Source organism: Stegostoma tigrinum, chromosome 21 (assembly GCF_030684315.1).
Source record: "Stegostoma tigrinum isolate sSteTig4 chromosome 21, sSteTig4.hap1, whole genome shotgun sequence".
NCBI lineage: Eukaryota > Metazoa > Chordata > Chondrichthyes > Orectolobiformes > Stegostomatidae > Stegostoma > Stegostoma tigrinum.
This window is the reverse complement of record NC_081374.1, coordinates 17,156,350-17,179,790: the sequence shown is the minus strand read 5'-3', so window position 1 is coordinate 17,179,790 and position 23,441 is coordinate 17,156,350. Positions and strand designations below refer to the sequence as shown.

At 39.5% G+C, this 23,441-nt stretch overlaps 1 protein-coding gene across 1 annotated transcript in view; it reads left to right on the top strand.

Moving 5' to 3' along the window:
- Nucleotides 1-340: 340 nt before the first annotated feature.
- LOC125462848 (sortilin-like) overlaps nucleotides 341-23,441 on the top strand; it is a 72,047-nt gene continuing 48,946 nt past the window's right edge. The window contains exons 1-3 of the mRNA XM_048553280.2: nucleotides 341-714; nucleotides 9,435-9,494; nucleotides 18,272-18,345. Of these exons, the coding sequence (XP_048409237.1) occupies nucleotides 508-714; nucleotides 9,435-9,494; nucleotides 18,272-18,345 (341 nt within the window). The 5' untranslated portion in view covers nucleotides 341-507. The remainder of the gene's footprint in view (nucleotides 715-9,434; nucleotides 9,495-18,271; nucleotides 18,346-23,441) is intronic.

The window sequence follows — 23,441 nt, the reverse complement described above, 5'->3', positions numbered from 1 at the left end:
GTCTAGGCCCGAAACGTCAGCCTTCCTGCTCCTATGATACTGCTGTGTTCAGCCAGCTCTACACCTGGTTATCTCAGATTCTCCAGGATCTGCAGTTCCTACTATCTCCGAAGGAACGAGCACATTTGACGGAGGGTGAAAGGTAAATATTGAATCTGTGACAGTGCATCCAGGCTTCTGTGTGGAAGGAGCAAACATCAACCCGAGCACCTGTAGGGAGCTTTTAAGGACCAGGCTTCTCCCGGCCTAAGGTGCTGATTGACAGGGCGGGAGGCCAATAGACAGCGTGGAGGTGGGGCACGATGCTGGTTGGAGGGAGGCGTTGCCAGGGGCGGGACGTCCGGTGGGGCGGGTGCCAGTTTGTTGTTGGTGCTTTAAACCTGCGGGGGTTGGACTGTTGTGGTGTTTTGTAATGTCGTTTTGATATTTTGCACGTACGTATGTTCATCTATAGTAGCCTTAAATCCGAAGGTTGACCGGCGTAGAAGAAGCGAAAGAGGTTAAACCATGAGGGCAGTGGCGGGGCTGTTGCTGTTGCTCCTGTCCCTGTCCGTGTTTGATTTCCAGGGCAGGCTCTCGGAGGCGGTGGAGCTCGGGAAGCAGCTCCTCGGTAGCAGCGGCCAGAGGCTGCACAAGAGGAATATCTCCACCACCACCACCAACTGCCAAGAGTGGCAAGGATTCCAGAGGAATTTAACAGCCCACACCCACAAGGTGAGTCGCAGCGTGTTTAAAAAAAAAACCCAAAAATGCTGGAGAAACTCAGCAGGTCTATCAGCATCCGTGGAGGGAGAAAACAGAATTAACGCTTCGGGTCCTGTGACCCTTCCTCCGTGTGGCCCTCCTAATAAAACAAAAAAAACCTGACATAATCCATGTATTTCAATCCGTTGAATGTGCTCATCAGAGTATCCCCTTTCTTTCTCTTACCTGACAAGGTTGTGTTAGAGTTTGTCTTTTTAACAATTTTCACGAATATGCCCAACGCTTGTTTTCCACCTCTTCCCCAAACCCCCAAAAGTGTTTTTTTATTCAGTCGTTGTATGTGAGCCAGCATTTACTGTCCATCCCTCACTGCCTTGGAAGAGGTAGTGGCGTGTTGCCTTCCTTGGAATGTGGGAACAGGCGCGGTGCTGCTTGTAGGAAGGGAAGAAACGTGAAGCGTCTGTGTAACTTTAAAAATAGCGCTCAGTGCATCAGAATTAGTAAACATGTTCACTGCCGTCTTTGCCCAAAGCAAGCCTTAAAAATCACCCCTAATGAATGTAATTTTCAAACGGCAGATCAAGATTTTAATTGGTATTCCCCCGAGCTTTCACATCGAGCCTGTTTACCGATTTAGGCGTTTTGGATTTTCTCAAACCATCGTTTATTGGGAACCTGCCGTCCAATTTGGTTGCGTCAAGTTCGGGAGAGATGTTTATTGGAGTTTTCTCATAAAATGATAACAATTAAACATCCACACTCTCATGATTGGGTTTATGGTGCTGAAAATAAAACCGCACTTATGAGAGCAGAAATTTAAGTGACAGTGAGGCTTCAGGAGTGTGTTGATAAATTTAGATTGTGAATCCAAACTCTCTCAAATTTTCAGAATTAGTTAACTACATGAAGCAAATATGAAAAGTCACTTTTTTGCATATAATCGTTTGAAAAAAAATCACAAACTTTTAATCAATGTTGATAACATTTTAAAGAAAAGTGAAAATGTAGTGAAACTACTGCAACTGTGTTCTTATTGTATGTGCATGATAACTTCCCTTCCTGAGTTATGCTGCATTTTTGTTGCATTCGTGAAACAGTTGTAAATTTGTGGTAAGTGGGAGTATAGCATTTCATGTCCCGTTTCTAGTTGGGAATCTCATCTCGAGTAGTAAAGTGCTAGAAAGTGGGATGAGTACAGTTTTAGAGGTAGTGAGAACTGCCGATGCTGGAGTCAGAGAAACCCAGTGTGGAGATGGAGGAACACAGCAGGCCAGACAGCGTCAGAGGAGCAGGAAAGTCGATGTTTTGGGTTGGAACTCTTCCTCAAGAAGATTTCTGAAGAAGGATACCGACCTGAAACATAACTGTCCTGCTCCTCTGCAGTCTGGCCTGCTGTGGTCCTCCAACTCCACACTTTGTTATATCTGAGTACAGATTTAGAGGTTTTTTTTGGTGCATTCTTGACAGGCTGAAGGGCCTCTTCTGTACTGTCTGATTCTGTGTTGCACTGTCTATAATCTAATTGCTGTTTATCTAATTTGTGTAGCTGAACTCACACACTCGCCTTCTTGAACTATCTTTGCTTCTTGCGTGAAATCCTTTGCATCACTTTTCACCTGAGCAATTTTTCTTGCTATTTTAATGTTTTTAGCTTATCGCTTCTGTGGGTGACACATTTATTTACTTTTTAGCTTTGTGTTTAGAAGTAGTAATTATTTTTGTTCTAATTTTAAGAAATTTATATTAATACATCTCTTGAAGTGCTGTCTGTACCCAGTTGTTAATCTACTTCTAGTTGATGCTGGTGCCTTGATGTTGGCACTGATGGCATACAGTAATCAAAGAAAGTAGGAGGTGGAAACTGGAATAGTTTCAAAGCCATGATATCAAACACTTAGTCAGAACCAGCTTTAAATTTTGAGAACAGCTTTGCTTTGTTTAAATAAGTGGCTTGGCTATTCCTTTAATTTCCCTTTTTAAAGTATAGGAAATATAAAATCATAAATTGGCAGAAGATTTATTAATGCTTGTGACATAATTTAATACAGTTTAGCTCCATCTCTGAACAAATTCTATTGAAGTATTTTGTCAAATCATATTTTCCCATGATTAATCCACCTACTTTGCAATTCCTGGACACTGCAGACAATTTAGCATAGCCAATTCGCCTAACCTGCACATCTTTGGACAGTGGGAGGAAACCCACCCAGGCAGCGGGAGAATGTACAGACTCCACGCAGTCACCGAGGTTGGACTAAAACCCAGGTTGCTGGTGCTGTGAGGCAACAGTGCTAACCGCTGAGCCATCGTGTTACTCCAGTTTAATTAATTCACGGGACCTGAGTGTTACTTGCTAGGCCAGCAACTGTTGTGTATCTGCACCCATCTAGGCAAGCGGAGGGCATTCCATTATGCGCAAAAACGGAAGTTGCTGAAAAAGCTCGGCAGGTCTGGCAGCATCTGTGAAGAGAAATCAGTGTTAACATTTTGGGTACGATGACCCTTCCGCACTGGACCCAAAATGTTAACTCTGATTTCTCTTCACAGCTGCTGCCAGACCTGCTGAGCTTTTTCAGCAACTTCTGTTTCTGATTTACAGCATCGGTAATTCTTTCAGGTTTGTATTTAGTCATCCATCACGCTCCTGATTTGCCTTTATAAATGCTGGTCAGACTTTTGAGGAGTCCGAAAGTGAGTTAGTGCAGAATTTCTAGTCTCTGATCTGCTTTTACAGCCACAGTATTCGTTTGACTAGTCTAGTTCCGTATTTGGTTAGTGGTAACCACTTGGAGGTTGATCGTCAGTAATTCAGTGAAAATAATGCCATTGCTTGTCAAAGGCAATGTTTGCATCCACTCATTAGAGATATTCATTGTTGCTACTTGGGTATTGCAAATATTAGTTGCTAGTTATCAGAACAGTCTGAATGTTATCTAGATCTTGCTGCATTTGGACATGGAGTGCTTCAGTATTCAACGAGTCATGAATGGGCTGACAACTGTGCAGTCATTTTAATACTTGTTCATGGAATGTGGATGTTGCTAACTGTGCCAGAATTTATTGCCCATTCGTAGTTGCTTTGCAAAATGTAATGATGATGAATTGCCTTCTTGAATACTGCAATCCTTAAATCCTCCACAACTATCTCCACCTCTAACCTTACAATGGAGAGAAGACTGTTGATAAAACAGGTGAAGATGCTTTTCTTCCTATGCTAGAATTGAAGCTGGATCCCTGGAGTTGTGAGGCAGCAGTACCAACCTCTGAGCCACTGTTTGTGATTTTCACTCTGCAAGGGAAATGGATCAAAATTTAAGGTTTTAGTCCACATTTTTATTGTGATTGTATTTAATGTTCAGCTAATGTCCTGGAGACCTGAATTCACATCTCCCGATGGCAGATGTTGAAGTTTGAATAAGAAAAAATTTGGAATTGAGAATCTACTGATGACTATGAAACCATTTCCAATTGTCATAAAAACCTATCTGGCTCATTAATGTCCTTCAGGAAAGAAAATCTGCTATCTTTACCTGGTCTGGCCTACATGTGACTCCAGACCCACAACAATATGGTTGACTCTCAACTAGCCTCTGATATGGCTTGGCAAACTACTTAGTTCAAGGGCAGCTATGGGCACGCAATACATGCTAGCCAGCCAGCAACACCCATGTCCCATGCATGAATAAAACAAAATGTATCTGAACTTTGATCGCCATGTGAATGAAAAGAGGCATCGGTTGAGTGTATTTGACATGTTGGGCGTCTTAGAACTTTTGAGGATTGCTTGCAGAATTGCTTCTACAGTCATTTTGGTAGTATTAATTACAATAATATAGCTTGAAATAGGTGATGTAGGTCAATAGTTTATGAATCAGTACCAGCAGAAATAACATGGTTTTCAACATTTCAACAGAGTAACGTTTGCTGGGTTTGACGAAACTGTACGATTTAAAAATTTCTGTCACAAAGCTCTTAGCATGGTTCACTTTAAACAGGACAACAAATGTGTGTCTTGATGTATCTCTGATCTGATACGTGAATGCAAATAGAGTGTTTACTGCTGTATTGAAGCAGTAGCATCTTTCTGTATATACTACTCCAAAAAGTTGTCACCTGGCTCTAGCTGGCTTATGGGACATCTTGTTTCACTTGTTTGATGTTTCTTAGTGTTTAGACTTAATGGCTTGGTTTTGCTACCTTTTTTTCACAATCACTGTTGGAATCCAAAATATTTTAAATTAATAACTTTACCATCGCATGAAGCTGATCACAAACTCCTGAACTTCTTCCCAAACGGTTTAGACTAAATTAGAGGCATTGCCTTCAGTAAAAATCTTGAGGGATTGAATTATCCAATGCTGCCGTTTTTGTTGTGTGGTGAGCTTGGTGATCAAATGCCCTTTGGGTTTCTAAACTTTGCACTATTGGATTTGAATTGTAGAAAAGCTGTTTGTCCTTGAAGGTTATTCATTAGTTTGTATCAACACTGGAGGATACTATACAGAAAGCTATTGAATGTAGCCTATAAATGAAGTTGCTTCAGAAGTGAAGAATAAATTTACAAGATAATAAAATGTGAGGCTGGATGAACACAGCAGGCCAAGCAGCATCTCAGGAGCACAAAAGCTAAATTTACAATTTTGTATTACTTTCTCATGCCTGTAAGTATTCCCAAATTAGCAATTAAGCAATGGGATTTTGATTTTTTTTTTGAAGTAAGATCACTAAACAGAGTGAGTAACTGACTAAATAGACACATTTTTTTTCTCCATATTGGCTGGAGGAAGATTGTTGATTAGGACACTTGGAAGACTGTTTTCTTCTCTTCAAACAGTGATGTGACTTTCTGAACTGCCGGAATAGATAGTTAACTTGGTATCTCATGTAAAAAGCATTCTGTAAAACTACGTGCAAGTGCCAGCTAATTTGTGCTAAATTTGTGGAAATTCTGACTGAGGTGTACGGAGTGGAATCAAATGAACTAAACTGATACTTGTAAACATCGTGAATAAATTAGTGGGTAGTATTTTAGTTAAGCAATTTAACTTTGCCCTATTATTTCATTTGTTTGTTGAATGTACTTTTCAGCAGCAAAATTTTATAGATACATTTAATGTCTTGTCTTCATGTACCAGGCTATTATTCAATGGTGCCAGTATTTGTTTATTATTGACTTATTGCAGTGTCATTCAGGTATGTATTGAGGTGTAAAGAATTCCATGAAGAGACCATGACCGCTGCTAAGTGAGAATTCCTGATGTCGTCGTAGGTGATTGTTCTTGACCTTAGTACCAGGTCATAACTTTGTTTTCCCAGTTGTAATGGCTTGTACAATGTACCGTAGTCCTGGTAAATTCAGATTTGAAAACAAATGCTGAGAATGTAGGACATCGAACATCTGTGGAGAGCACAGAAAATGTTTTATTACATGTTTCTACCATATTGAATCTATTTTTTTCTTGGCTTTGTTTTTAGTTAATTATTCAACATACCTGCTCTGAATTTGCCTGTTAAACAGAATGAGCTCACTTCTTTGACAGTTGATTACCACCTGTTTGTTTTTAATGACAAAAATTGAAGCAGGTATGTGTATATAAAACATTTTGAGCCAGGAGACCCAGGTTCAAGTTCCATCTGTTTGAGGTGTGGAAGAAATCATTGAACAGGTTGATGTAGAAAATATCTATCCTGAGGAATATTTTGACTCCTGTGCATACAAATATTCAGGCAAGACTTTGTGAACAAATCTGATTATTTCATTAGGCTGTTTGTCTTTGGAATTTGTCACTAGTTAAGCACTGTACTGAAGTGGTGAAATGTTATTGAATCTCTCAGCATGAAAAGAGGCCATTTGGCCCATCAAGCTAATGCTCAGGAACATCTGAATTGTCTCACTGCCATGAACGTTGTCCACATTTCCGTCAATTTTCCCCTTCACATAATAGAATTAAGAGTTACATTGAGGACCCTCCAAAGAAATTGTAAAGTGTACCTAAAGGCATGCCACTTTAATCTCAAGGGTTAGTAATAGTAGCTTCATGAATGCAAGTGTAGCCTTGTTTTAATTGGAATACAGGAGAGGCAAAGGTTATGCTGGAATTCCATATAGCTTTAGTTAGACCACTAGAAGTGTTTTATTCTGATAGAAACCAGCAATTGTTTTTCTTTGAAATCTGAAAACCTAAGTACTTTTGGAAAGAATCAGACTGCAAGGTTGATTATTTTGTTTATGTTTTTGAACAATAATTTTGTGCAAGAATCAAGAAACATAATGCTAATAATTGCAATAACTTAATCCGTTGTGAAAGGTATTAAAAGTACAATGAACATAGTTCATTTCAGTTTAGGGTATGAGTTTCTTGAATGTTCTCCCACATTCTTTTGAATTAGACACCTAACAATTCAAGTGAGATCCTTGTATTCCCTTTTTAACAGCATCCTGGGTATACTTGGACCCCAACGCATGCAGCAGTTCAATAAAGTGTCTCACTACCACCTTCTCCAAGGCCATAAATTGCTGGCCTGGTAACAGATTCCTACTTGCTGTGAAAAATAAAAAAAAACTCTTCCAATCTGCTAATACACTTTCTTTATAAACTTCTATATTTCTTCAGTGTTTCAACTGTAATGAACTTTCTGTGAGTTATAAAGTGCCTTTTTATTTCATCAAATGCATGTTCTATTTTTCAACAAGCAAAAAGAACAGACGCTGATTTTTTTAATGCTGAAAATACTCAGCAGACCTGGCAACATCTATGGGGAGAAAAACCGAGGTAATATTTCAGCCCCATAACCTTGTGTCAACCCTTCAACTTCTTTCTCTAAAGGTGTTGTTAAGTGTGCCAATTATCACCAGTGTTTTCTGTTTGTATTCCCTTTTCTATTGGCCACAATCTTGATTGAACAAATGACAACTTTTGTTGTTTTCAGTATATTTTATTTTTAATATATTGAATTACAGTTTGAGACAGAGATGTTGGCCTGTAAACATAGTGATGTGTTGAAATGGCCAGCAATTGAAAGTTCAGGGTCACTTTTGCAGACAGAACAAAAATATTCTTCCACGTGGTTGCCCGGTCTGCATTTGCAGCCTCCATGCACCACCTTCAATTTCCATGTTTAACTGCACTTGTGGGAAACACAGAAATTTCTGTCCCTTTCCAGAAAAGTAATGACTGAGAACACAAGATAAAAGTGTGGAGCTGGATGCACACAGCAGGCCAAGCAGCATCTTAGGAGCAGGGTCATGGCCTGAAATGTCAGCTTTTGTGCTCCTAAGATTCTGCTTGGCCTGCTGTGTTCATCAAGCTCCACACTTTGTTATCTTGGATTCTCCAGCATCTGCAGTTCCCATTATCACTGAGAACACAACTCTTTTGTTGTCATTACTCCCACAAAATCTGAGTCCTTAGATTGGAGGCTACAGATGGAGAGAAAAAAGTTATCATTTTCATCTCCTGTGTTTGCATTGGGAGGAGATAAGGTGATTCAGGAGGGATGAAGAGTGATTATCCTCTCAGAATGTTGAGGAAAGGAGGTGGAGATGTTTTTCATGCCATCAGGCTGAAGGTTGTGAAAATTAATGTATGATCCATTGAATCTGGAAGAAAAGCTGAGGACAAGACTAAGCTGTTGCAGCTCTGGGAAGGAGTTGTTTCCTTTGCCCTTATCTTGCAGTGTTCCACTAAATCTCATTCATTATGGAATAATGCACAAGATTTTTTTCAAAAAAAAGTTTAAATGATACTTTTTGGACAAACCTGTTTTGGAATCCTTGGAACTCCTGTATGAATTGTCACTTTTCAATTAAGTGGACTAAGCATGAAAATCACATAGGTGGAATAAAATGATCAGAAGCTGCATTCTGATCTTGATCATGTTGATTTAATGCCCTGTGTCTCTGGGAGAATGACTTTGCTATTTTGATCTCCCACACTCTAATGTCAGTTTGACTGTCAAGCACTAACAAGTAATGAATGCAGAGCTGATGATTCCTTGGTTAGGGGCTGTCTTATCATAGTCAACTGGATCATTTTGCTTTCACCTTTGCCACCATTGGCAAATCTTGATTTTATACTGTACAGCTTAGGCAAACTTTATAGTAGAAAGGCTGCAAGGGAAAAGCAAAAATTTACACCCCTAACCCTGTTGCTCCCATACCCAATGGATTGGACTTAATTGGTGGTCAGTCAAGAGTTCCAACTGTAGTTTAAGGCACACACATTATTGCAAAATTCTTTTGTTAATGTCTTTTTTACTTTTTACGCGATAACTAAATTTGTGGATTGGTCAAATTTTTCTAGACGATTACCTGACTTCATGGTAGACTGAACACTTCTTTAGTCCTGCTCCATTACCAGAGTCATAAAATGGGAACCGGCTACGCTGATAAGCTGTAGCAAATTTTGGTTCATAACCTATGATTCAATGTATTGTATTTGTTAGTGAAATAGTCGTCATGCTGTGAGGTACTGTTCAGTTATAACGGAGATGACATTGGAATTATGACATTATTTCACATCAATGACCCATTCATTTTTAAAGTTGTATAAATTAACTAATCAATACACTAATTGCAAGAGAAAAATCTTTTATTTTTAGAAACAATTATTACTTGACTGAAGCTACTGGGGGACTATAATAATTACACTTAAGTGTCGTCTGCTCTGTAACTGAGTATGTCCTTTATAATAAGTGCTTAAATATGATTTCTGATTTCTTCCTTCCAGTATGAGTTTCTGGATTTGAGTGGATCTGTCACGTTAGCATGGGTTGGAGATGGAACTGGTGTAAGTATTATGTGAACTTTTTTCTTTAATCAATTCAACTGCAATGATGATTTAGTTCTTAATTGTGTAATTTCTTCATGAGCAAAGTTTAATATTGCTTTAATTCTTCAATAAAGGGAATAATTGCTGAGCCAATTATATTGAAAAATATGAATGTTTGAATGTTAAACTGATCCTGCAGTGTGCAAATAGGCTTACACCAAACCTATCTGGTGTAAAATTTAAGATTTTTAAAATATATACTGCATCAATAAATAGGTTAACACTGCCTTTCAAAATTCAGGAGAATTTCTGGTGTGTTAAAGTCTTTCCGTTCCCATATTTAAATAGTATATTTCAACCAGATTTGTTTATCTTTGGCTTAAAGCTTGCAATTTTTAAAGAATAATCATTAGTCAATCTTGATTAGATCTTCAAAATTGCATGAAATCTGCAGTCTAGTTTCTTACCATAATAATAAACTGGACTCAAATTACTACCTTTCTAAACGATGCAAATTTTATCTCTTGAGAGAATATTGTGCCAGTGCAGTTGTGTTCTATAATCACCAGTGCAGACATTTCTAGAAAAGCTGTCCCAATAATTAGAGGTTACATCTTTGGATTCTTTTAATTGCTACTGTCTGGCTATGGAACTCCTTGATGATTTGTTTGATTAAACTCATTCCGTAGCTCAGATAAAAATGGTCAGAATTCTTCCTGCAGATTTTCTTGTGCAGCTTTCTTGCTGGTACCTGTGTCTGTGCACATATAATTGAGGACAGGATCAGGCTTGATCGGCTTCCACAAATTGACTGCAGACATGTATTGTCAAAGCCCTTACATAATAATGAGGTACTGAAAGTTGGTTTGTTTGTAAGAACCTCTGGAACGGGAAGCAGTAAAAGAAAACAAATTATTCAAATACAATGATGTGAACTTATGCTAATTAATAAATTACATTTCTTTTTGAACATAGGGCATTACAGACCAGGAATCTGACTGTTCAGATTTCCTAAAAAATATTTTCAGTAGAAAGACAAGGCTTTCTTGGTTTAGTACTTGATGTGATCATTTTAAATACAATTTGGATCTCTGCTCCATTTTACAAGTCTCGTATGAATCTAATTGCATTTTTAAGCTAACTTTGCCAATGGAGCCATTTTCCATGTAGAATTTCTTAAACTGTGTCTGTTTAAAAAGCAAGTTATTTGAACACTTTCAGGTGGAAAGAAGTGGTGAGGCAAAATATGCAGTGTAAAATCTGTGCGCCTTAGCTGTCTTTCTCCATGTGATCTGTGTCACTGACAAGATTAGCATTTATTGCCTTTCCTGAATTGCCCTTGAGGATGTGGTTAGTTGCCGTCTTGAGCCGTTGCAGTTTTTGGGCATGTATCCATAGCGCTGTGAGAAAGGGTTCCAGGGTGTTGACTTGTGACAGAGGAGAGGAGACAATATAATTTCAAATCTGGGTGGTGTGTGGCTTGGAGGGGAACTTGCTAGTGGTAGTGATTCCTTACAATTTGTCCTTTTGGTGGTAGAGGTTGAAGGTTTGGAAGTTGCTGTTGAAGGAACCTAGGTGAGTATTGAAGTACATCTTGTAGGTAGTTGCAGCAGTGTGTTGAAAGTTGTGAATGGAATTCTAGTTAATTAGGCTGCTTTCTCTGGCATAGTATTGAACTCTAGTGTTAGAGCTGGGCACATCTAGGTAAGTGGAGAGTATTCCATCACATTCTTCTTGACTTTTGTGCATCATAGATGAAGGCAGGGTTTTTGGAGACTGGAGGTAAGTTATTCACCAAATTCCTAGCCTCTGACTTGTTTTTGTATTGACTATACTTGTATGGCTACTCCAGTTCAGTTTCTGATTGATAACCCCAAAGTATTGTACAAGCATGTGAATTAAATATAAATCAGGCTGTTGGGTTTGCTCTGACATTGAATAAAATCATAGTTGATCTTGTTTTAAATTCCATATTCACATTTTTTAAGATAAGCTTTGATTCTGTCATCTAACAGAATTGTCAACCCTAAAACTATTTAATGATCTTATCTTCTCCGCCTTCTGAGGCAGGCAGTCCCAAAATCAGTCAACCCTCAAATGTTCTTATCACTTCTTCTGAAAAGGGAGACCTCTAATTTTTAAATAGTGTCCTCTAGTTCTGGACTTGCCCTCAAATATTTCCATGTCCACCTTGTCAAGGTCTTTTAGGATGTTAGATACTTCAGTTGACTCACCCCTTAATGTTACCTATGATTGTTCTTTACTGCTGTGCAGACCTATAAGTCCATGCATGGCTGCAGCCTCCAAACCTGAAAGTCAATGCTCGTAGTAGTATGGCACATCACTGCTCACTCCAAAATTACACTGAAAACAAGTCCAGCTTGTCCAACGTTTATAACCCATTCATTCCAGTCTATTAAACCTCCTCTAAACCCCCTCCAATGTATTTACATCCTTACCTCAATAAGGAAACCAAAGCTCCACACATTATTTGTGTTGTGGGTCTCATTAATGTCCTGTATAACACGCTTCCTAAGGGTCATAGAAATGTACAGCATGAAACAGACCCTTTGGTCCAACCTGTCCATTCCAGCCAGATATCCTAAATTAATCTAGTCCCATTTGCCAGCATTTGTCGTGTATCCCTCCAAACCCTTCCTATTCGTACATCCATCCAGATGCCATTTTAAATATTGTAATTGTACCAGCCTCCTTCGATTCCCAGAGGCAGATTATTCTATACATGTACCATCCTTGGTGTGCAAGAGTTGCCCCTTAGGTTTAAGGTGAGAGGGGAGAGTTTTTAAAAGGGACCTATGTCCTCTGTTTGGATTCCCCTACCCTAGGGAAAAGACCTTGAATATTTATCCTCTCCATGTCCCTCGATTTTATAAACTTCTATAAGGTCACCCCTTGGTCTTCAGTGCTGCAGGGAAACTAGCTCCAGCGTATTCAGCCCCTCCCTATAGCTCAAACCCTCCTATCTTGCAATGGGAGCTGGAGATGTACTGTGCCTGCACTTCCTGGAATGTAGGGATCTTTACGATGTGCTCGGAGACCCTGTTTTTTTGTGTCTGGTGGCATTGTTTGTGCAGAATTATTGTAGACACAGCAGCTCATTAGTCGTGTAATGTGACCAAGCCACCTGTTAACGGACTGTTCCAATAAAAGAAGACTGACTGTAAAGCAGCTGCAACAGTTCACATCTTTGCATCGATTTCCCAGAAGTAATGCCTCCTGTACAAACTACAACTTAAGTTTATATAGCATCAGAATATCCCAAGGTATTTCATGGGTACATCTTCGAACAAAACCTAACACCAAACCAAAAGAGACACTGGAGCACCTCAGGATATTTTACCGCTTTGTCGAGGGCACAGGTGATTTCACTAAGCTTTTTCAAGTTTTAAGTGTCTTAAGGAGGAGAGAAATGCAGTGTTAGGAGGAAAGTCTCTGGGCTTGAGTCCCACAACAAAAACACAAGTTGCTACATCAATTTGTTAGTACCAAGTGAGTGCTGCGCTATTTTTCATGAGTGACAAAAAGGAAATATTTTTGGACTGACATGAAGTTGAGAATTTTCTACCAATTGCAGCTTTATTGGTTTTGTGTTTAATGCAGAAGAGAGTGAAACTAGGAAGCGAAACAGTTGTTTAACTGAACATTTGTTAAACAGTTCTTGTGCACTACAGATACTTAGCAGTTTCAGCAAACTCTGAGACCTTCCAGGAAATAAGACTTGCATTTCTATATTTTTGCAGCCTGGGGACATTTCAAAGCCTTTTAAAAACGAAACCAATTAAGCACTTTTGAAATATTGTAATGTACCAAACCGGACAATTTGCAGTGAGCATGTTGTCGTGAACAGCAGTAGAATAGTGACCAGGTTCTCTTTTTTTTTAGTGACGATTGAGGGATAAATATTGGCCTTGGGACACTTTGCTCTTCTGTAGGAAGCTGTAGCTGCAGGACCTATTTACATTTTATTACAGAGCAAATAGGGCCTCAGTTTAACGTCCCTTCTGTTCAGTTCCTGTCAGGATAACGTTTTAATAGCTGCCCTAGTTCCTTGCAATATTTGCATAGTTACTTCTTAGAGTTGTGTGCTAGAACACTTCATAGAATCTTAGAATCCCCATGGTATGGAAACAGGCCATTCAGCCCATTGAATTTACACTGACCCTTGGAATGTTCCATCCTCCTACCCTATCCCTATAGCCCTGCATTTCCCATGGCTAATCCACCTAGCCTGCGCATCCCTGGATACTTGGGTCCCTCTGCAAGTTGGAATTTTACGGTTGTTTCATGTATTACTCTGCATTTCCATTCTTGTGAAAAAGTGAACAATTTCAGATCTTGCAGATTCTTCATCTGCTAGATTTTTATTTTTTTCCTACATACTCCATACATCCAAATGGCTGTGTAGCCTCCATATGACCCTTCCACAACTCTTTTTTTTTTTGTTTAATTATTTTTCTGCTGCAGGGACTTCCAGGGCCCAAATGTGCTGCTGACTCCTGTATGTGGAAGTCAATATATCAGCATGCGAAGTGATATGCAGGACCTCCCAATGGCCACATGATTTATGGCTGCACTATTTAAATCAAAAATGGAAATGGCATTTCATTGACAAGGGGAGATGATTTGATACTTTCTTGTTTGACATTGTTATTGGCATTTCTGAGGCAGGAGTGCCATTTCCCCCTTAACAGTATCCAGATTTGGCCTGATCAGGATTTGATGTAAATGGATCCTGGCTGTTTCAGTATCTGAGCAGGCAAATGGTGCCGAATATTTTACAATCATCTGCTAATATCCCCACTCTGACATTATGATGAAGGAAGCTCTTTTCGTGAAATAACTGAAGCTGGTTGGGTGGAACTCTTGGAATGGCTTTCACCAGCCACACTCATCTTCCTTTGTGATGGGCATGACTCCAATCAGTGGAGAGTTCTCTCCCCACCACCCCCCCTGCCTGATTTCAGTTGACTCCAGTTTTGATAAGGTTGCTTGATAGCATACTGTCAAATATTGCCTTGATGTCAAAGGTAATGACTATCATTTCTCTTTGGAGTTGGGCTTTTTTTTGCCCAAGTTGTAGTCTTGGCTAAACATAATCAAGAACTCAGTGACCCTTGTGGCCTCCAAACTCAGCATTACCAACCACGGCTTGCTCTGGATTTTTATGCTAACCTACTCGAAGAGTATTGATCTCTAAACTTATTAGCATTCATTAGACATGAGCATGAGGTAGTTCATATTGCAGGTTTTCCGAAAAAACCTTGTTATAAATTCAGTTATAGATTCCCTCATTCCATGCACAAAGACTATTGTCAGCTTGTGGGGAAAACAGTTTAGCTTTTGAAAATCTTCCCTTCATTTTTCCTTCATTTGTCATGTCTACAATGCCATATATTAAGTGCTTGGTGTTGGTTTTTTACTAAAGTAGTATTTGTCAACATTTGGGGATTTGACATCTATTTTTAATCCCATTTTTCTTATACTGTGCTAACCACTTGTACTTTTGGGCAGATTCGTACTTTTTTAAAAAAAATACTTGAACAAGAACACCTTTCACAGTAAATGACAGAACTGTCTTAAAATGCTCTTCTTCTGTATGACTACAGTAGTGGTATCTGAGTTTGGGTGCCTGACGTGTACTTTTGATTTAACAGGAAGTGATTGTTAGAGTTTATTCATCTAACATATGAGGAAGTCCTGAACTTCATGTTATAAGAAATTCTTTTGGTGGTCTTAATTTGCTCTTTGGTGACCTCCTATTCACGTGTGAATATTAGGGTTTTTAAAAGGCTCTTCCCCACCACCCCACCCCACCTCCGATTTGTGTTTTTCAGAGTTACTTGGTGTTATCAGGTTTGCAATCACTAGGTGGATGTCTTTTCAGAAACCAACAGTTCACGAAGCTGCTTTCTATAGTTATGCAACTGCAGTGAATTGAAAGTGCTGAATGTCAGACTGAATGTGCTTGCACTCCTCAGTACGTAGGATTGGGAGGAGACCAATGTCTTTGAACCTAATTTGTGCATTTGCTGTTTGCAAGCCCCAAGCATTATGTTGAATTTTACTTCCAGACACATTAGAAACTGCTACAAATGCAGAATGGAAGTACTAATGTCATCGTTCTTTCAGCTTTTCTGATTTTCCAAAACAACCAATCATTCAAATTTGAGAGATGTTTTCACAACTTCTAAATCAAAACGTCATGATTATGGTACTGACGCATCTTGAAAACTAGAACTGTATACTCCGACCACACGATTCAATTTCAGTAAGGTGTTTGATAAGGTTCCCCGTGGCAGGCTGATGGAGAAAGTGAAGTCGCGTGGGGTCCAGGGTGTGCTAGCTAGATGGATAAAAAACTGGCTAGGCAACAGGAGACAGAGTACTAGTAGAAGGGAGTTTCTCAAATTGGAGACCTGTGACCAGTGGTTTTCCACAGGGATCTGTGCTGGGACCACTGTTATTTGTGATATATGTAAATGATTTGGAGGAAGGTGTAGGTGGTCTGATTAGCAAGCTTGCAGATGACACTAAGATTGGAGTAGCAGATAGTGAAGGGGACTGTCAGAGATTACAGCAGAATATAGATAGGCTGGAGAGTTGGGCAGATAAGTGGCAGATGGAGTTCAATCTGGGCAAATGCGAGGTGATGCATTTTGGATGATTAAATTCAAGGGCGAACTATACAGTAAATGGAAAAGTCCTAGGGAAAATTGATGAACAGAGAGATCTAGGTGTTCAGGTCTATTGTTCCCTGAAGGTGACGATGCAGGTCAATAGGGTGGTCAAGAAGGTGCATGGCATGCTTTCCTTCATTGTTCGGGGTATTGAGTACAAGAGTTGGCAGGTCATGTTGCAGTTGTATAGGTCTTTGGTTCGGCCACATTTGGAGTACTGTGTACAGTTCTGGTTGCCACATTACCAAAAGGATGTGGATTCTTTGGAGAGGGTGCAGAGGAGGTTCACCAGGATATTGCCTGGTATGGAGGGTGCTAGCTATGAAGAGAGGTTGAGTAGATTAGGATTATTTTCATTAGAAAGATGGAGATTGAGGGGGGACCTGATTGAGGTCTACAAAATCATGAGGGGTATAGACAGGGTGAATAGCAAAAAGCTTTTCCTCCAGAATGGGGGACTCCATTACTAGGGGTCATGAGCTCAAAGTGAGAACAGGAAAGTTTAAGGGAGATATGCGTGGCAAGTTCTTTACACAGAGGGTGGTGGGTGCCTGGAACACGTTGCCAGCAGAAGTGGTAAACACAGACACGTTAGCGTCTTTTAAGAAATATTTGGGCAGGGAACAAGTGGACACAGATCGTTAGGAAATAGATGACAGGTTAGACAGAGGATCTTGATCGGCGCAGGCTTGGAGGGCTGAAGGGCCTAGTCCTGTGCTGTAATTTTCTTTGTTCTTTGAGCTGAAGTTAAATCGTGTGAACAATGATATTGGTCTAGAATCCAAACCTATGCTTTTTTGGCCAGGCTTGTGACCTTTTATAAGTAAAACTTTCGTGAAAATGGTTAAATATACAACACAAATGTGTGTAGTTACAAAAGTAAATTTTGAAGTTATAAATTTCATTGTCCTTATTGTGAACCCTGTGGGGACCCAAATTATGCAATTTAAGAATGATACATTTCCAAAAAAAACAGCTTGTGTCAAATAATGTAACACTTTTTAACCTTAAGTCCTTTCAAAGTTACCACTTCAAATACTTGGGAACCTATGTGTCCCACATGCCAAAATTCATGCACAATAGTTTGTGATGTCTTTAGCCAAAATCTGAATCGAGTGAGCCAAGTTGTTCTGTAATCCTATTCACCAAGCTGTATTTGCCTCCAACTTGGAGCAAACTCTTCAAAAATTAGTCACTGTGGCTGCCTTGCTGCTATTTAGAAAATAGCCTGATGTACGGTATTCAATGCTGAGTTTCACTGAGATTGCTGTTGTCCATTTAGATTATGATTTTAAAACCCAATTTTCCCCTCTCTACATCCTTTTTTCCAAAATAAAATAAAACAATTGTCACACTTAAGCTGCTATCATGTGCTGTTCTGGTCATCTGGACACTTCAAGTATGACATGTGATTATCCCACCATCAGATCTGTAAAATAGTCCTAACAGTTTCCCACTTTGTAGTCACTGAGTTCCTTTCATTACCAAACATTTATTCTTGGACGGTTCTAATCTGAAGTTATTTTGAAAGGTTAGTCTTTTTTTTTCTGAAAAACAAACTTTTTAAAAAAAAAGTTGCTGTTCATCGATGTCCACTATGGTCAATCACAGTCAGTATATGAAAGGATGTTCAATTACTTGGTTATGTTTCTCCAAATCAAAACTGTTTGGTCATGAATCTTTGAGGGAAGTGCTTCATTGTATGATTTATTTTTGGTAGAATTTGGGCAACTTACAAAACAAAGTTGGTATATGTGGGTTGGCATGCATGACTGACAGAAACGTAGTCAGTCTCGTGACTCTAAGCTTGCAAAATAGCTTCAACATGCAAAACGTGGAGAGGTTTTCTGCAGGCAAACCATTATGGGTGTGAATGATGGTTACTTGATTTGTTGTTAGTTCAGCCTTTAGTTTTTTGACTCCCACTTGCAAGTGTGCACAGTGTCGCAGATTATCACTGATCTGGTGAGTGCATAGCATGCTGTTTTAATGAACTGTTAGTGAATAATGTGCAAATATTCTGTTGAATAGAACTGTGGATTTGGGGTAAAGCAACATCAACACAGTAGATCAATTTAATTATGTTTTCATGTGCAGGTACTCTTGGCATTAACAACATTCCAGCTGCCGTTATTGGGAGTTAGCTTTGGACAGTCACGTTTATATAGAAGGTAAAGTATGTGGCTCTTGCCTTTCAAATTAATATCTTTGTTAAAAGATAACACAACCTTTTGTAGGTCTTGTTTGAATTTTAGATGTGTTTGTATACGACAGTTCTTACCTCCATTAACTGACATCCCAAGGTAAGCTGTGACCGCCGTATAAACGACTGTGTCTAGGAGCTGCTAAGCAGTGCTGATAAATCATCTCCAGTGTGCTTCAGTGATTGTTCTTAGTACTATAACCACATGCTGCTAACACTAATGTGTATTTATTGTTAGGTTGAGCCTTGTATCTCCTCTTATGGAAGGCAGTCCTGCATCTTAAATGTGCGTAACTATCTTATAAGTAATTTGAAATAAACCTATTCGCTGTTTATCAAGCTTAAACTTGCACTTTCCTGTTGAGGTAAGCACTTTCTCCCCTCATGGTATCGATAGCTTAGGCTAAATATCAGTACGCAGGATTAGAAATGGCATATTGACCCAAGATATCTCGGATGATATGCAGCACTTGAAGCTAGTGACAGCAGTGAGGACTTTATCCATTACAAGGTGGTGAGCATGATTCATTGTCTTTCATAAGATTGTAGCAGCAGTGCCAATGTCTGCCTAGACAGTGTTAGCTTTAAAAATATTCAGTTTTATGAAATCCATAGCCATCTGAAGAGAAGAAATGGGGGGGGGGTGTGCGCCAGAAAACTGAGCTCATTTCTTCTAAATATTAAAAGGCCCACATAGCCGGTCAGCTTTTGTGCAATATCAACAAATAATTAAAATCTACTTGAGCCATAAGAGCCCTATGCTTACCCGTAAAAGCTCAAATCAGCGAGAAAAGTTGCTGAATGCCAAGCTGATCCTCACCAAAGCTTCAGGGGAATGAATCAAAATTGTATTTCCAGGATACAGTGGTTGAAATCGGTCACCTGTCTTGAGTTACTACTCTTAGTGGGAGGGTCCAAAAATTGTTTTCAAAAGAAAATTTTGAGACTGAGGCTAGTACAAGCTTAGAACATCATGTATGAAGCAAACAGGTAATAGCTGAACTGATCTGAATCAGATATACAATTCATGCAGGTCATCAGTCACCTGACTAATTTTTAAATTTGCTTTTGGCTGAAAAACCTTGGTTGAGCAGAATGAACCTGAGCTTCAGACAAAATTGCATGAATTTCATTGCTCAAGATCAAAGAACTGCTGAGAACACTCTGACAATACAGAGACTGATGCTGTGAAATAGGGGCATATCATCAGTGATCAACATTTCTCACATCTAAGTAGAAATGCATGCTTTGCTGTCAAAATTCTACAGAATGTTGAACTTCGCCTAGCTCAACCAAATACCAGTGATCAATGTAACTTCCCTCACGAGGGAGACTTCATCGAACTCTGCTTGCTGTACCTGAAGAAAATATATTCCACTGGAGACTAATTACATTGGTGTGCAACAACTTTTCATTCTTTGAGATCAAAACTTATTGCTGAATTTGCATATTTGGAGGGATTATTCTCATCATTCAATTGCAGATAATCTTCAGAATTTGATTATTGAATATCTTTGCCACTACACTGACCAGAAGTTGAAGGTAAATGTGATAAAATCAGTTCAGCTGTTGAGGAGAAGCTCTCCTGAATATCATGCCCACTATTATTAGAATGGAATCTGATAAAATAATACACATGCAAAAGAACGTGAGCAGGTATAGAGGATCAAGTAGTCTAACCCATTACAGTATCACTATAAAAGATGATTCGGTTTCTCAGTTACCTAACTATCTTCTGCCATGGGTTGAGCAAACTTGGGACCCTTCAAGGGAAACCAAAGCAATGAGAGTTTCATTCTTTTGCATTTATATTGAAGCTGCTGTACAGTGTCAAAAGCATCTAATCATTTCTAATTCGGCTAGAGCTATCTGTAAAGGAACTGTGATTGTTCTGTTATTCCTCATTCTTTAACCACTCTAAGGTTAGTATTTTAACAATCTCTGACTGCAAGCTGCCGTGTAGTAGAATCTACAGAAAATATTTTGTGTGCTTCCTGTATGCTATTTTGAACTGTTGGTAACCATTGCTGATAATGGCTGAACAAAAGTTTTATTTAGATTATAATAAATCCTTTGTTTGCAACAGAAGCTAGGTTTCCACTAAGAATTTTTAGATTAATTTCTGTATGCTACAATAGCTTCTGTCAACTGTTGCAGTGCCATGAGATAAACTGTTTATGCTTTTGAAATATCTTAAAGTTTTTAGAAAGGAAATGATAAATATATAACTGAAACAAACAAGGATAATACAACTATGTTTTGATCAAATTGTGTTTTGCTTTAGTTAGACTACCACATTTACGTTACCTGTTAAGCCTTTATTTATGCTTGAGAGCCAATTTGTAGCACATTCTGGTTAACTATTCGTAGGCCCCATCTTTACTTCATCTACTTGCAGCTAGGAGTTAAGCAGTTTTAATAGTCCATGAAGAAATACTAATTGGAATCTGCTGTACTGCTAATGCAAACTTTACAAAATTAATTTCTGCTGTTGTAGGACACAGTAATTTAATCTGCCCAATAAGTACTTTAAACATAAGACCATAAGTACAAGAGCAGAATTAGACCATTTGGCCCGTTGAGTCTGTTCTTCCATCTGAACATGGCTGATATGTTTCTTCTATCTTCTATCTTCTCCCCGTCACCCTCGATCCTCTTGCGAATCAGAAATCTATCTGTTTTTTTCTTAAATACACTCCATTACTTGGCCTCCACAGCCAACTGTGGCAATACAGATTTAACTACCAAAGTGTTTTTGGCAAAGGTTTGTGGGTGAGGTTGTTTACTTGCTGGCTTGTTCTTGTCCAGATGTTTTGTCATCATGCTAGGTGACCTCATCAGTGGAGCCTCCTGAAGAAGTGTTATTCTACTCTGCTTGGAATTTACACTGTTTGGTCTGTTATATTGACACTGTCATTTCTGGTTTTGATTTGTACGGGTTTGTAAATGGGGTCCAATTCTACGTGTTTGTTGATTTGCATTATGGGTGTAGAACCAAGCTTCTAGGAATTTCTGTGTGTGTCTAATGTTTTGGCTTGGGTTACTATTGTTACCTTGCCCCAGTTAAACTGGCCTTCATTGTCTTAGTGTACCGATTCTAAGGAGAGTTCATCATGCTGTTCTGTTGCAAGTTAATGTTCATATTGTCATGGCTAGTTTCCTTCCTGTCTGTCTGATGTAACAGCAAGTTTTGAGAAGACTTGTAGCTCGGGTTGAGGTTCTGGATGTGAGTTTGCTCGCTGAGCTGGAAGGTTCGTTTTTCAGAAGTTTCGTCACCATACTAGGTAACATCATCAGTGAGCCTCTGACGAAGAGCTGGTGTTATGTCCCGCTTTCTATTTATCTGGTTAGGTTTCCTTGGGTTGGTGATGTCATTTCCTGTTCTTTTTCTCAGGGGATGGTAGATTGATTTGGAGCCAATGTGTGTGTTTGATGGAGTTCCGGTTGGAATGCCATGCTTCTAGGAATTCTCATGCGTGTCTCTGTTCAGCTTCTCCTAGGATGGATGTGTTGTCCCAATCAAAGTGGTGTCCTTCCTCATCTGTATGTAAGGATACGAGTGATAGTTGGTCATGTCGTTTTGTGGCTAGTTGATGTTCATGTATCCTGGTGGCTAGCTTTCTGCCAGTTTGTCCAGTGTAGTGCTTGTCACAGTTCTTGCAGGGTATTTTGTAGATGACGTTCTTTTTGCTTGTTGTCTGTATAGGGTCTTTTAAGTTCATTAGCTGCTGTTTTAGTGTGTTGGTGGGTTTGTGGGCTACCCTGATGCCGAGAGGTCTGAGTAGTCTGGCAGTCATTTCGGAAATGTCTTTGATGTAGGGGAGAGTGGTTATGGTTTCTGAGCCTGTTTTTGTCTGTTTGGGTTTATTGCTGAGAAATCGGCGGACTGTGTTCATAGGGTACCCATTCTTTTTGAATACACTGTGTATAGGTGATTTTCCTCTGTGCTGCAGTGTGTGGTGGCTCATTGGAATAATGTCTAATGCAGCTTCGTTTGTGGGTGTTGGGATGGTTGCTCCTGTAGTTCAGTATTTGGTTCGAATGTGTTGTTTTCCTGTAGACGCTGGTTTGAAGTTCCCCATTGACTATTCGCTCTACTGTGACATCTAGGAATGGCAGTTTGTTATTGTTTTCCTTCTCCTTTTGTGAATGTTCTGCCAGTTAAGGGTATTATTGATGATCTTGAAGGTTTCCTCTAATTTGTTTTGTTTAGTGATGACAAAGATGTCATCCACATAGCGGACCCAAAGTTTGGGTTGGATGATTGGCAGAGCTGTTTGTTTGAGTCTCTGCGTTACTGCCTCTGCTAAGAACCCTGATATCGGAGATCCCATGGGTGTACCGTTGGTTTGTCTGTAGGTTTTGTTATTGAAAGTGAAGTGTCTGATGTAATGTTTGTGGTAGTGATTGCATTGTATTTTGTAAACCATGTTGGTTCTGCATATTGTGGGAATGGGGTCTTTTAATCCTTGAGTGTTTGTCGTAGGGTTGCTATGGAAGTTGAGGATTTGATCAGTGCAGGTTGCTTTTCTGGCAGAAAAGCCACTCCAACACCCAGAAACAAAGCTGCATTACGACATTATTTAAACAGCCAGGACACACTGCACCACTCTGGAACCAAGCGGGAAAGTGGAAGAGCCCCTATATAAAATCTTCGCTAAACTGATATCCCCACAACTTCATCCACAGATGTCTACAAAACAGGCAACAACAGGAGGACACAGTAAGCTCTAATACACTGGCCACACTGCCATACATCAGGAACATATTGGAACTGACAACAAGACTCCTAGGACCAGCAGGAATCATGTTGGCCCACAAGCCCACAGCCACCCTATGACAAGCACTCAAGGGTTAAAGACCCCATTCCCACAACATGCAGAGCCAACGTGGTTTACAAAATACCATGCACTGACTGCCACAAATGTTACATTGGACAGACAGGAAGGAAACTAGCCATCAGAATACATGAATGTCAACTAGCAGCAAAAGTGCAAGATGAACTCTCCTTACATATGTCTATCCCAACAATGAAGGCCATCTGTTTAACTGGGACAAGGTAAC